The sequence below is a fragment of the Poromitra crassiceps genome (genome assembly GCF_964638095.1).
Source record: "Poromitra crassiceps genome assembly, chromosome: 3".
NCBI lineage: Eukaryota > Metazoa > Chordata > Actinopteri > Beryciformes > Melamphaidae > Poromitra > Poromitra crassiceps.
In genome coordinates, this window is record NC_139625.1 from 31,981,388 (window position 1) to 31,995,800 (window position 14,413).

The window sequence follows — 14,413 nt, forward strand, 5'->3', positions numbered from 1 at the left end:
ACGCAAAAAAACGCACCTTGCGCCTGCCTCGGGAAGATAGCAACATGGTTTTAGGCCCCGAAATGCGCTTTAAGCCGAAGAGGCGTGGCGCAGTGCCAGAATAGGCCAGAATGGGCATTTCGGCCTTAAATACTGGCCTAACGATATCTTCCCCCCTGGCGTTAATTTAGCGCTTAGCGCTTTTCAAAACCAGGCCTTACGCCGGGTTCACACACATGCCTAGAGCGACGCTTAAAGCAACGCCTAAGCAACGCCTAAAATTTAGGCGTCCTTGTTAACAGACGAGAGCGTTCACACATACCGCTGCCACGCTGTGCTGAAGCCACGCTCGCGCTGTGCCTACGCTGCGCTGCATTTATCGTTTAGGCGTCTGTTCTATTTTTCAGCTCTAGGCGCGCTGAACTGTCAAGCTGGCTGTTGTTTCTGGTGGACTTGGGCCATATTTTCTACCGAGTTTGCCCAAAAGGGAGGGTGGAGCATAGTGGGAGAGGAGAGCTGTCCTTCATGTGTTCCTCTATTAACGTCTTTTCTGTCAGATGTATATATACCCCCCTGTCTCAATGCAAGTTTCACTCATGGTGTTGATGACTCATAGTCACATGATTACCCGAGGGAAAATAACAATTACAGCGGGCCAGGAAATAGACAGACATCCTCACTTGCACATTACAATAAAAAAGAGGACTCACCCATGCTATAAATCAGATCTGAAAAGTGTAAAAAAACCGCTGCTCATGTGTTCAGCGTAGCGCAGAGCGTGGCGTCCTGTGTGAACGAAAATAGGCGGCAGGCGTGCATGAAGCAATGCCTATATGCGTAGGCGTCGATTAAAGCGTATGCGCAAGGCGTCGCGCAAAGCGTGTGTGTGAATCGGCCGTTATTCAGTGCGCCGGTTATATTGTAATTGCGCGGAGCTCAAGCTGTTCTCTCCCTCTCTCTCTCTCTCACTCCCTCAAATCTCCCAGCATGCATTGAGACTAATACATTTCGAGAAGAAATATCAACCAAATCAGCCTAAATTGCCTAAAGTGGTAGATAGAAATAATGTTTCTGTTCACACAACATGCAATTCTCGAACATTTCAATATTGGCCAAAATAAAACATAGACATCCAAACACAACCCTATGTGAAAAACATATATGTAACCTAGGTGGTATATATATCCCACACAGATATAACGTGATTTAGATGAGAGACAGCCGCAACACGGCTGTACTGTGATGTCCGCTCCAACAAGACTTGGCTTACTTCACAACCACTTTTACAATAAAAACACATTTATGCAATGACTTTACATAATGTAGGCTATATTTATTTGCATCATCCTACCTGTGCAGCAGGGGAGAGAAAACAATATTATTCTGGACAAACTTTCACCAATCTAATCTCATCATGACATAGGGATAGGCTATATTTTTCTAGCCAATGCGTTTAGAACATCCTTTCACTTTGATCTTGCTATAGTGTAGCGTATTTACATGCTTGCAGTATTTAAACTGCAGTTAGATTGGTTTGAGAAGCATAATAATATGGAATAATAGCCTATATATGGAGACAGACAGACGGGGATGAAAGGGAGGGGGGGAGCTTTTCTGACCGGACTGGATCGCTCAGTGGAATTGGAGCTTAAAAGGGAAGCTTGTGATTCATTTACTGCACTTCTCCAATGACCAGATTGTGCATAATTTTACGCTTAAAAGGCGTGGTTATAATGCTTAAGGCCGCCTGTAGCGCCGACACCAAAATATCGAGTGGGCTGGTCCATGCCCACCAATCTGCGCTGCGCCGGGCGCAGTTATAGGCCGATGCAACGATAGAGCCCATAGATTCATTCAGACAAACACATCCCTCCCCTCCCCACAGGACCCCCTCACCCACAAACCCACAACGGTGGTAGTGTGGTTTGTGGTTGACATTCCAGGGCTTTTATTTATTTGTATTTGTATTATTATTATTATTATTCAATCAATCAATCAATCAATCAATCAACTTTTATTATCAGACACAAGGTCCATAGAAAAACACATACATGAACAACACTTTAGAAAAATAAAACACACAAGAAAGAATTAAGATCTATAATAGAATGCACCTATACCAGTAGGACCACATTCGTGAGTTGTATCTCACAGCACTAAACACAGGGTTGGTTAGCAGTACTATGATGGCATTCTGGGACACATTTAGTCTGTCGACTATTGCCTTATTACTACTGCCATATTATTATTATTATTGTTGTTATTGTTATTATAATAATAATTAATAATAATTATATTATTATTATTTAGGACATATCAAGTACCATAATTATAGTATAGTGACAAAACTCAAACTCGATGATGTATCTTTCATGTAAATATCCAGAACCAAAATCACACCACCTATAAGATGATAATAGTTTATATAGTGCATATGTTGCCAAAAGTTCTTATGGGAAATAGTAACAATATATATATTATAACCTATTCCGGAGAGCTAATCCCTACGCCCTACAAGCTGTGAAGTCACTTTGCTTCGTAATGAAAACACTGGGGGGTTGTAGGGGGTAGGGTTTCCAAGTAACGCTCTTTACAATGCTCTTCAATATCATGTGTCAACAAGGGGAGATGCTCATCAGTCAGTGTTGTCAAAAGGATCAACTACTTTCAGTGAAGAGCCGTACATTTTGAAATGGACCCTGACAGTGTAATGTAGTTATAATTTCACCAGAATTTATATTTCAGGCTTTTAGCTGGGGCTCTTATCCAGGCTAACTTACAATGTGTTACAACCGTAGAATAAACTTAACATTTGGTACACATAACAAAAGCTTCTATGAATAAAAAGGACACAGGGAGAGAAGCTAGAAAGGCATTTTCAAACAGTATGGTTGTGTTTTGACCCTGAAGTTAAAACATGTTTCCCTTATTCAGAAAACTTTATTTATCCCCAAGGGGCAATTCAGTTTCTGCAGTTCATCACCATTGCGGGTAAACACATTATGTTTCTGTCCTAAATCACAGGATACAAAATACAGACATACAAAAAGACAAGAAACAGATGAGAAACTCAGTGTGATCGACCGAGGGGAAGTGCATTTTGGTTCCTCGTGTCCCGCAGCACACATGGATCTAAGCCGCATAGATGCACGGCGCAACATTGTTTGTACACATGTAAAGTGCATAAGGTGCATGTGTAAACAATTGGTTTTAAAAGAGACATAAATAAAATAAAATAAAATAAAGTAAAAAAATTGCATACACAAAAAAAGTGCAAAAGTTAGGATGCAGTGTTGTTGGTTCAAGTACATACTACATACATACAGTAAGTAAGTGCAGTTTCTACTTCTCTGCATTCAGCAGCCGAATGGCTGAGGGAATGAAGGATTTGGAGTAACGGTTTTTAGAGGACAGGATATGGTCAGGTTGGTCCATAAGACCTTTTGCTTTCTGAACCACTCGCTTCTTCCAGAGCACGTTCAGGTCACTCTGCTGGACTCCAATGATTTTGGAGCAGACTTTGACGATATCGTTAAGGCTGTTTCTGTCCTTCACAGACAAACCGTTAAACCAACATATAAAAGAAAAGGTTATGAGGCTCTCAATATAAGATCCGTAAACAGTGCACAGGATGGTTTTTGACACTTTAAAGGAGTTAATTTTCCTTGGTAGGTAGATTTATTTATTAGATTTTATTACATGCGGGTCGACCTTAATACAATTAGTGAGTGGTTTAACCTAGTTAGCTCTGCTATGTAATGTTGTTACTGTACTAATTACATTATTGCAACACAGACCAAGAGGGATTGCTCAACTACCTTTTTAACCCTGGCCTGTAATTCTAGATACTGGAAATTACATAGAGCTGAGGTGAATTACTTCGAACAGTTTGTCGTTGTGTGGCAAGAAGATTGGTAGCAGTTTCACCTCTGTCTGGTATTTAGTGCAATATGATACATCATGCTAAGCCTTTTGGGATGATTAACATACACAATTAGCATGCACGTAGCACACATTAGCATATAGTGAACTAGATGCATATTTTGAGCACACAAAAGTGCTCAAAATCTTCTTGCTGCACCTCAGTAAATACATGTGTTAAGAGTGTACTTGCCTGAAACGGAATATAATTATTTTAAATTAAGATTGTTTTATGCGATACCAGACTGAGCTGTTGACATAAAATTGCATTTTTACATGATGGAAGCAATTGGCACAAAGCATTCTCTACATGATAGGTGGATAAGTTCCCCATTGCTTGATCTTTTCCATCACTTTGCTTGTAGTGATGATGCAGCACTAACTGATTTAAAATGAACACCAAACCACCATGTTGACTTGGCTGGCAAGTCTATTGTACCAACCATTTGAGCCTAGTGTGTGATTTCTGGAAAGCCATAGTTACTCTGTGAAAGTGGGAGGTAAACTTTGGACTCCATCAACTACTGATGTCAGTATATAAAAGGTTGACAGAGCAGATGAGCAGTTTAGAGTTTGAGGGTGACTCAAGGAATGATGAGAATGTAAGCTTTAAGAAAGACTCCTCCTGAGTGAATTACTGTGCTTATAGTCGAAGAAATCAATATTCATGAATCGCCTTGTCAAGCAATGCATACAGACTCGAGTGATACTCTACTACTCTGTCATGACATGTTCCGCTCCTTGTTCTGAATGGAAGGCAGCGTGCCGTGTTATAGCCTATTTGCGCGCGGGGGGGGGGGGGGGGGTGTTGGAGCAGGGCCAGCGCCCGCTGCAGTAGCCTGACAAAGGGATGCAGGAGAGGTGAGCAGGTCTGCTCAGGACACACTGTTACCTCCTCCGCTGCTGGAACAGGCATAGCAGACGTGACTGGCAAGTTGTGAATGTGTTGGGATGCTGCTGTTGTGGTTGACTGTGAGTCTGTCCCTGTGTGAGGAGGACTACATGTGCTCTGGCTCAAAATCCAACATTCAGCAGCCACTTTCACTATTTGAGCTGCTAAACTGAGCTGAAGGAGAACAAAGAACCTTGTCATTAGGGCTGGGTATTGGCAAGGACCTCACGATACGATACGTATCACTATACATGGGTCACGATACGATTGTATCACACGATACATTGGGATACAATATATATTGCGATATATTGCAATACATCTACACATAATTTACTGAAAATGTTAAAATAGAGCTAAAAATACAACCTGCTGTGTACCCACCCAGGTAGTGTAATAATATGTACATCACTTTATATTGACAACTTAGTGGACAGATTTTGTCAAAACTACTGACTGTTGAGTGTCTTACTGAAACACACTGAAATAAAAAGTATTCTTATTGTGTCACTGAACACACGGCTGTGCAAAAAAAATTATATGGCGATATATCACAATATTTTTCTGAAATCTCGATACAGTATTGCGGAAAAATGTATTGCGATATTGTCGTATCGATTTTATTGCACAGCCCTACTTGTCATGCTGGTTGTTTACCTGCTGATGGAGAAGAGAATTAGAAGAAGCCACAGTCAGAAGTGAGCAGGAGTGGATGGTTGGCCGGTGGCTGTTACTTCTTATTTCACACTTTTCTCACTCACTCACCTCACTTTACTGTCATTACTGACTTGGGGGAAATTCCAGCCAAGCCCACTGGCACATTTGTATTTTTTTTGTATATTGTTTTTGACTAAACCAAACCTGAGCTTGAGGGGTTTAAGACAGACTAAAGCCTGAAGTGACTATAACATTTGGACTCCAGGAAGACTAGCGGTCGTCTTGGTGGCAGCTAATGGGGATCCTTTTAAATAAACAAATAAACATTTGTAGTGAATGATTGATGGTTAATAATTCTGTTATTATGATAGTGACAGTATCTTTCAACAGTATTTTGGAACCTGGGCTCAACCCAACCTCAATCCCGTCAAGTTTAAGGTCCATCTCTACATCCTGTAAAACTCATAAAATACAGGAAACAGGTGAACTGACCACCACTCGTAAAAAATGAAACATCGCTTGCAGTATAAATACAGGAACTTACACAGAGACACTGGTGCAGAGGCATCTTAACAACACAGAGTTTCACAATACAGACTGACACACAAGGAGAACAGGACTGCACATGCTTTTTAAAGGTATCACCCAATATGTCATCTGAATGGTAGAATATCGAACTGAAACGTGCCTGTCTCCTGTTTCAGTGGCCCCGGTTCCATATGTAAATGTACCATTCATTTTCTCTGTAGATATTTCATATATCTACAGAGAAATATAGAATATATATATATATATATATATATATATACCGGTATATATATATATATTATATTATATTATATATATAAATCAAACTAAACTAAACTAAACTGATTCTATGAATGCTACTTATAGTTATTCCTATTAGAGGCTTAGCTGATGAAGACTGTGATGTATGGTTTCTTTGGATAAAAGTGTCTGCTAAATGACAATATATAAAGCATTTTGAGCTTTTAAATGAAACAAGTGGCTACAGGATGAATCACTTACTGTACATATAATAATCAAATTCCCTATGGGGACATGACTGGGGAATTTACTCAGTTTCCACTATAGCCCTTTTCCCACATGCGCTTTGTACCGCAAAATGACCGGAACGTGGTCTAATACCTGCATGTGGGAAAGGCGCCGTGCCGGTATAAGCGCGACCCCGTCGTCGCGGCCATTTCACCAGTTTTGAGCCAGTCAGAAGAGCGGTATGCCGCGATAGGCAGACAGGTGAGAAAGGGGTCCAGTCATTTTCCGCTATCAGTGCACACAGTAGACAGTCCAACACCAAATACACAGCTGATTGTTCGATATTCCCCTGGTGTTGCGTACCACCAAAGGACTATTGGCAGTCGCAAACGCGCTTCCAGTGGTTTTCGCCACCGGGTGATCTTGCGTGTTAGTGCGGGTCGGACCAGACTCAGCACGTAGTCGAACGTACACCGGGACATCGAAAATGACGCTTCCATTCCACGTCGTCAAAATTGTTCAGAGCATCTTCCCAAAATAAATTCCCTCCTGGTCTCTCTCGCTTCCAGACGGCTCTAGTCTCACGCAGCAGCGCAGAGGTACATAACACTGTCATGATCTGTCCCCGGTTTAGTCTATCTTCATATTCTGCACGATGTTGAGCGGAGAAGACTGCGAACATGAATCTGTTTCTGTTCGCACGTATATCCCTTTCCATTTTCGCCTTAATTTGTCTGCGTCGCTGTCTACGTTTGAGGAAAAAGCGCGTCAGCAATATTATCAAAAGAGTGGACGCCGGCTCCATGTTTGTTTGTTGTTTTTTTCTGACTGGCCTCAGTGGCCTGCAGCACAGACCCCAGGCCACTCTCCCCCGCCCCACCCCCCAACATACCGGCTATTTGACGATAAGATTCCCACATGCGAACGCTGAGGTGTGAAGGGAAATTCAGGGAAATGTCCGATATTGACTTACAGGTAATTTTCCGGTACGCATGTGGGAAAAGGGCTTATATGTATCATTGAAGTCATAACCACAATCTGAATCCCCTTATTAGTGCAATGAATGGACGCAAATCTCTCTGTTGTATTGGTGCATAGATATATAGATACATACTATCTTCAGTATGCTGTTATCAATGGCTATCTGCCGGTGCTGCTGGTCAGTGCAGATGATGGCCACTGTTTCCCCCCATTAAAGCCACACTACCAGCCCATCTGCACCTTTTGAGATGCGGCCGCCTCCCTGGGAGCACATGTCCCCATCCCATCTACACCCCATTCATCTAACCTGCCTCCTTAATCCCCCCTCTTTTCACATTCAGCCTCAGCTCAAGGCTCCTTCTATTTTAATCCTTCTTTGATGTGGAGCTGTGGGAGATGATATACATGTCAATGGGACTGCGGACAAAGGCCTTTTCACTCACCCTGGCCTAAATCATTCACCCTCACTGGTCCACTGACATGCAGGTGGAGAGAGGGGAAAAAGAGGCACTCGTGTTTCTGCCTTCTCTGCCCTGGGGCATCTCTAGATGGCTGGCTGGTTGGTTGGTTGGTTGATGGTCAGTAAGCCACGGTTAGATGGCGGAACAATGACACGCACTGGCCTGGTCTATCCTATCTATCCTTTGAGGATTGTTCAGGTCTGAGCTTAACAAACATGCTCCCTATTGGCCCAGGTGAACAGTTTCTGAGCCTTGTGAGGCAGAATGTTCACTTTGGTGTGTAGCAACATGCAAATGACAAACCAGTGAATTAGGAGGTTTCTGTTGCTCTGGAGATGGATGGCCGCGGGGTCAAAAGTGCTGACTGCTCAAACCGCTATTAGATGGGATTGAGTGGGGTGATTGTACAAAGAGACAAAGGGAGGGAGGTGAGGGGGGCATTTTCACTGTTGTCTGTTCTTACCCACTGCTGCCTTCTACTGGAGGCACGCACCTACTACAGCTGAGCAGAGATGAGTGGTACTGCATTGGGTGATTCTACCACAGAGAAAGCCTGCAAAGCATGTTCTGCAAAGACTTATTCAGTGTCAAAAAGCCTGAGAGACTCTTGATCTCTGTGGAATCCTCATATCTGATATATATATATTTTTTTGTATCTGATATATATACAGTATATATATTTTTGTATGTATGATGTATCAATATTGTACCATTTGTTCTTTGTTACTTTTAACTTGAATGCTACTTGTTCTGTGTAGGCTATTATACGTTTTCTTTCTGATATTAAAATAAAATAAAATACTATAGCAAAAAAAGTAGAAAAAAGAAGAGCCAGAGAGATGCAGACATTATCATTCAAATATTTTCTGTTATGATTGGTTATGTACCAAGTGTACAGTTTGTCACTGCTAATTCCAGGCATTTGAAAGAGGAAGGCTTGTGCCGAAAGGTACGTCCATTGATGGCACTGCTGCTACTGAAGGTATTAAAAACAACCAAAAGGATTTACTTTGGCTTTTCTGTTTCTTGTATATTGTTTGCGCCTTGCACCGTAGCTTTTGAACATTTTTTTGAGATTTTCCTCATCAGAAGTTTGTAATCAGTCAATGCTGATGCCAGCCTTTCTAAATGTTCTCCCCATGCAGTTCCTCAGAACATGCGCAGATGTCTTCAGGCTGCTGCCCTTCCTGGTCTTCATCATCGTTCCCTTCATGGAGTTCCTCCTCCCCATAGCGCTGAAGCTCTTCCCCAACATGCTGCCGTCCACTTTCGAGACACAGAGCAAGAAGGTAAACAGTCGGCCATCTTGTCTGACCTGAAGCTGCATGATATTATGGACACAATTGAATACATGATGTCACTACTAGGGCTGGGCAATATGGAGCAAAAATCATATCTTGGTATTTTTTAGGCTGAATGGCCATACACAATATATATTTTCTACTAAGTGGGCTAAATGTTCTAAGTCAAAACCACATATGAGATGCTACAAGCACTTTTATTACAACAAGACTGATAAAAATAAAATGCAAAGACATGGTTTCTTTCCCTTTGCTTTCACAAAATATTTACACAGTGAGATTTTTGATAAATAATCATCAATAATGGATATAATGATTTAAGGGGGTAAAGGCAAATAATAGAACAGCTAGAACAGTATTACCTCTGGCTTGGTCGCCCAACCATTGGGTGTCCATACAGGCACAAGTGACCGTGTCTGCGGGTGGGGACCCGGATTAAGGGTATGTGTCCTGCTCACTGCCTGTTCGGGGGGGGAATAGCATGATCCTCCCATGCGCTACATCCTGTCAGTGAAACAATCTGATGTAAAACAAACAAACACAAAAAGAAAAGTTCAAGGAAAGTTTAGAAGGTGGTCCTAATGCCGTCTCCTTCTGATGAGGGTTGATCCTATTTGAAGCCTAATCCTTACCATAGATAAAACAGGATCCCTGACCTCCTGTTTCTTACCTGGACCCTTGTCTTGTGACCTTGACCCCAGTCTCTTTAGTATTATGTTGAGTTATTTTGCACTGCTGGTTCTATTCTTTGTTTTTGTTTTATACTCTGCTGTTTTAATGAGTCCTTTTATCCATCAAGTCCAGGAACATAACTTGGTAGTGTTGGTGCAGATATAAATTTACAATTCATACAGACACTTAGACCTCATGTAAAAGATTGAAGAATTGAATTGATTTCACCTGTCATCATTTGACTATGCAGTACAGTAATATCTCATGAATTTAATATGAAGAAGAATGTGTATTATTTGTTTATTGTGAATACATTTGTATTGGGTATTATTTAACGCAGCATTTCATCTGTAATCTGTTGTTGTAGGAGGAGAGGTTGAAGAAGGAACTGCGCGTCAAATTGGAGATGGCCAAGTTCCTCCAGGACACCGTGGAGGAGATCGCTCTGCGGAACAAGGCTGCCAAAGGCAACGTGACGGAGGAGTTCTCCACCTTCTTCCAGAAGGTTGGTGACACAGATCATCATGTAATGAGGGGAAACAGGCGGAGTACTGCCCTCTGTTGGTGGAAAAAAAGAATTAAATGTCAGTAGTTGGTCAGTCTTGAATGGGGTGTATTTGCCCAGAAATGCTTGACAAAATTAGACCACAAAATGTAAAAAGGTGAGGTTCCACTTTTTAACACTGGCTTTAGGCGTTTAACTGACACTTATGATTACCTTATTTGTATAGTTTGTTAGACTTTGTTATCAAAGGGGATTCGTCCAATGTTCACATGATCAAAGTGTTTTTCCTTTCTGTTTAGTTTTAAACCACCAAATCATTGTAGGGACAGTGTCTGTGATCTGGGATTACTCATTTCAGTAACCTAAGACTAGACAGTTTTGCACTTTTGCAGCGAGAGAAATTTAAGGACTCTAATACCCCAAATTGATGTCAAAACATGACATCAATAAACTGCACACAGCAAACTCATGTTTACCAACCTGGCTGGCCTGTTCTGCTTTATACAAAAGAGAGAAGAGAAGGGAAAGATCCAATGTTGGCGAGTCCAGTTCTCTCTGGACGGGGTGCCGGCGTGCCACTCACTGTTGTTTAGGAGACAATTTGGTTTTCGCTCTCAGGCGAGTCTCCAGGGTCTTAAAGACCCTGTAGACTCGCCCTGTTTGTTTAAGACCATGGAGACAAACAGGGCGAGTCTCCAGGGTCTTAAACAAACAGGGCGAGTCTCCAGGGTCTTAAACAAACAGGGCGAGTCTACAGGGTTTTAAACAAACAGGGCAAGTCTACAGGGTCTTAAACAAACAGGGCGAGTCTACAGGGTTTTAAACAAACAGGGTGAGTCTACAGGTTCTTAAACAAACAGGGCGAGTCTACAGGGTCTTAAACAGGGCGAGTTCCAGGGTCTTAAACAAACAGGGCAAGTCTACAGGGTCTTAAACAAACAGGGCGAGTCTACAGAGTCTTGAACAAACAGGGTGAGTCTACAGGGTCTTAAACAGGGCGTGTCTACAGTGTCTTAAACAAACAGGGCGAGTCTACAGGGTCTTAAACAAACAGGGTGACAGGGTGAGTCTCCAGGGTCTTAAACAAACAGGGTGAGTCTCCAGGGTCTTAAACAAACAGGGTGAGTCTACAGGGTCTTAAACAAACAGGGTGAGTCTCCAGGGTCTTAAACAAACAGGGTGAGTCTCCAGGGTCTTAAACAAACAGGGTGAGTCTCCAGGGTCTTAAACAAACAGGGTGAGTCTCCAGGGTCTTAAACAAACAGGGCAAGTCTACAGGGTCTTAAACAAACAGGGCAAGTCTACAGGGTCTTAAACAAACAGGGCGAGTCTACAGGGTCTTAAACAAACAGGGTGAGTCTACAGGGTCTTAAACAAACAGGGTGAGTCTACAGGTTCTTAAACAAACAGGGTGAGTCTACAGGGTCTTAAACAAACAGGGTGAGTCTACAGGGTCTTAAACAAACAGGGCGAGTCTACAGGGTCTTAAACAAACAGGGCGAGTCTACAGGGTCTTAAACAAACAGGGTGAGTCTACAGGTTCTTAAACAAACAGGGTGAGTCTACAGGTTCTTAAACAAACAGGGTGAGTCTACAGGTTCTTAAACAAACAGGGTGAGTCTACAGGTTCTTAAACAAACAGGGTGAGTCTACAGGTTCTTAAACAAACAGGGTGAGTCTACAGGTTCTTAAACAAACAGGGTGAGTCTACAGGTTCTTAAACAAACAGGGTGAGTCTACAGGGTCTTAGTTAGAGGGGATGGGGCTCTGTTTTCTGTTGCAGCCCCACTTTGTGTTTTCGGCGGGTAAAAGTAATAATTTGTTCTCCCTTGCAGATCCGGGATTCTGGGGAGCGCCCCAGTAACGAGCAGATCATCCGCTTCTCCAAGCTTTTTGAGGATGAGCTGACCCTGGACAACCTGACCCGCCCCCAGCTGGTGGCGCTCTGCCGTCTGCTAGAGCTCCAGTCCATCGGGACCAACAACTTCCTCCGCTTCCAGCTCATCATGAAGCTGAGGGCCATCCGAGCCGATGACAAGGTCCGCCGCCAAGTGGTGCTTTTCTACTGTGCTGGTTGAAAAATGACGCTGTTTGTTCTAGTCTATCAAAATAATGAAGATGTTCAAACAGCTTTACTTGCATGATTAAAAAGGTACATTTATCAGCAGTGTTTCCCCTACCATTCTACAGGCCTGGCGGGCCCACCAGGCCAACGACACCCCCGCCAGGCCAGATTTCTTTTGCTTATTTTTTAAAATTGGCTTATTTTTCTTTCTTTTTTTTTCTTTCTTTTTTTTTTCTCTCCCCAAAAACCTTTATGGCATATTATTACAATACAACAATACTGGTGTTGACAGTAATAGAAGATGCCAAATCATTCAAAACGATAAGCATTTTGCTTTTAGGAGCATTGTGCCAGCGTGCAGCGCTGTTCCAAAATGTGTCGACGTGTGTCGTTGCCTGGGAAACGCACATCCCATAATACAACTATTCGCATCGCATCCCATAATAGTATGATGATACTTGGGATGCCATTGCGAACATAGATGCGAACAAGTTAGCTAAAAGTTTAGCGTTGCCAGCGAGGGCCCCCACCGTTGTGGTCGGGGTACATTTGGAAATCCCTCCAGGCCTGAAAAGTTTTCTAGGGGAAACACTGTATCAGAGATGATAGGTACAATATTCTTAATACTTATTTCAGTGATGGCAAAGCAAGGAAGATGTAATCAACTTTATTTTTAAATGCAGGTCAGACGTTCAACAGTTCATTTAGACACCTTTTCTCTTTACTGTATTGTAGTGCTCTAGGTTCATTTACTTTTTATTTCAGTGTTTTCTGGAAGAGGATGTTCTTCCTAAATTAAATACTGAAAATATTTTAGCAATGGTTTTTTTTTTTTTTTTTTTTACCATAGTAGATTGTTATATAGAGTACTGCAGGAATGAGTCCAGAAGACCTGGACGTTAGCACTTCTGGTTCTTACGTGTAAAAGTCAATGGGATTTGTGTATGGGAATTTCAGTTAAATGCAAGAAATAAGGTCTGTGGTTTACAAACGTTCAAGTACAAAACTTTGCTGTTTCATAAACTCTTGTTAACCACAGATCTTATTTCATGCATTTAATCGAAATTCCCCTACAAAAATCCCATTGACTTTTATGCAGAAGAACCGGGAAGTGCACGGACTACTTCTTAGCCTGGTAGTGGTAAACCAGCCGGTCACGTGAACTCACATTTCATTTGGTTCTGCGTGACGGTCTGGCCCCAACTCTTCACCCAGTCCTTAGCAGGGGCGGGAGACTGACAACTCCTTCAGCCAATCAGCATCGGATCCAGTCAAACCCAAATCCACTTGGGAGAATGGCAAAAACATGTTTTCCGCCGAGAAACTCTGCGGTTGCGGCAATACTCCTGTACTTGTTTAATTGTTGTTATTGAGTCTATTTCTGCAATAACTGCACTTTATGGCTGTTTAAACTAGATGAACATTGACATTACTCCTCGAGGTGGACAGGCAGGGAGGCGGCCATTATTGTTTTGTTAGTGCAGTGCTAGTGGCGTTCCTGATTGGCCAACTTGCGCTGTTAATCACAGCGCAGCGGCTGATTGGCTCTTCCGCTTTGCAGCTTCTGCTTAACACCCTCCCAGGCCTTGGGGCCAGACAGTCACGCAGAACCAAATGAAATGTGAGTTCACGTGACGGGCTGGTTTACCAGGCTAGGACCTTCTGGGTAAGCCTACAAAAATATGTCATCCCTGCGGTACTCTACATAACAGAGAATAAAGATAGATCATCGTCATATTATTTTGCTTCCTGGTTACATTTTGAAATGGCTGAAATGGAAATCACCTGACCCATAATGTTAAATGTGTGCTGTGTTGTTCCAGCTGATAGCAGAGGAGGGGATGGCGAGTATGAGCGTGACCGAGGTCCAGGCTGCCTGTCGCGTCAGAGGGATGAGGTCACTGGGAGTCACAGAGGACCGGCTGAGAGAGCAGCTCAGCCAGGTAACAACAACAACGGCGACGACGACGGACAGAGCATTAT

The 14,413-nt window shown here is 42.6% G+C and overlaps 1 protein-coding gene across 1 annotated transcript in view; it reads left to right on the forward strand.

Moving 5' to 3' along the window:
* letm1 (leucine zipper-EF-hand containing transmembrane protein 1) overlaps positions 1 to 14,413 on the forward strand; it is a 49,487-nt gene that overhangs the window by 14,999 nt on the left and 20,075 nt on the right. The window contains exons 4-7 of the mRNA XM_083634398.1: positions 9,033 to 9,176; positions 10,228 to 10,365; positions 12,201 to 12,404; positions 14,254 to 14,373. Coding sequence (XP_083490524.1) covers positions 9,033 to 9,176; positions 10,228 to 10,365; positions 12,201 to 12,404; positions 14,254 to 14,373 — 606 coding nt within the window. The remainder of the gene's footprint in view (positions 1 to 9,032; positions 9,177 to 10,227; positions 10,366 to 12,200; positions 12,405 to 14,253; positions 14,374 to 14,413) is intronic.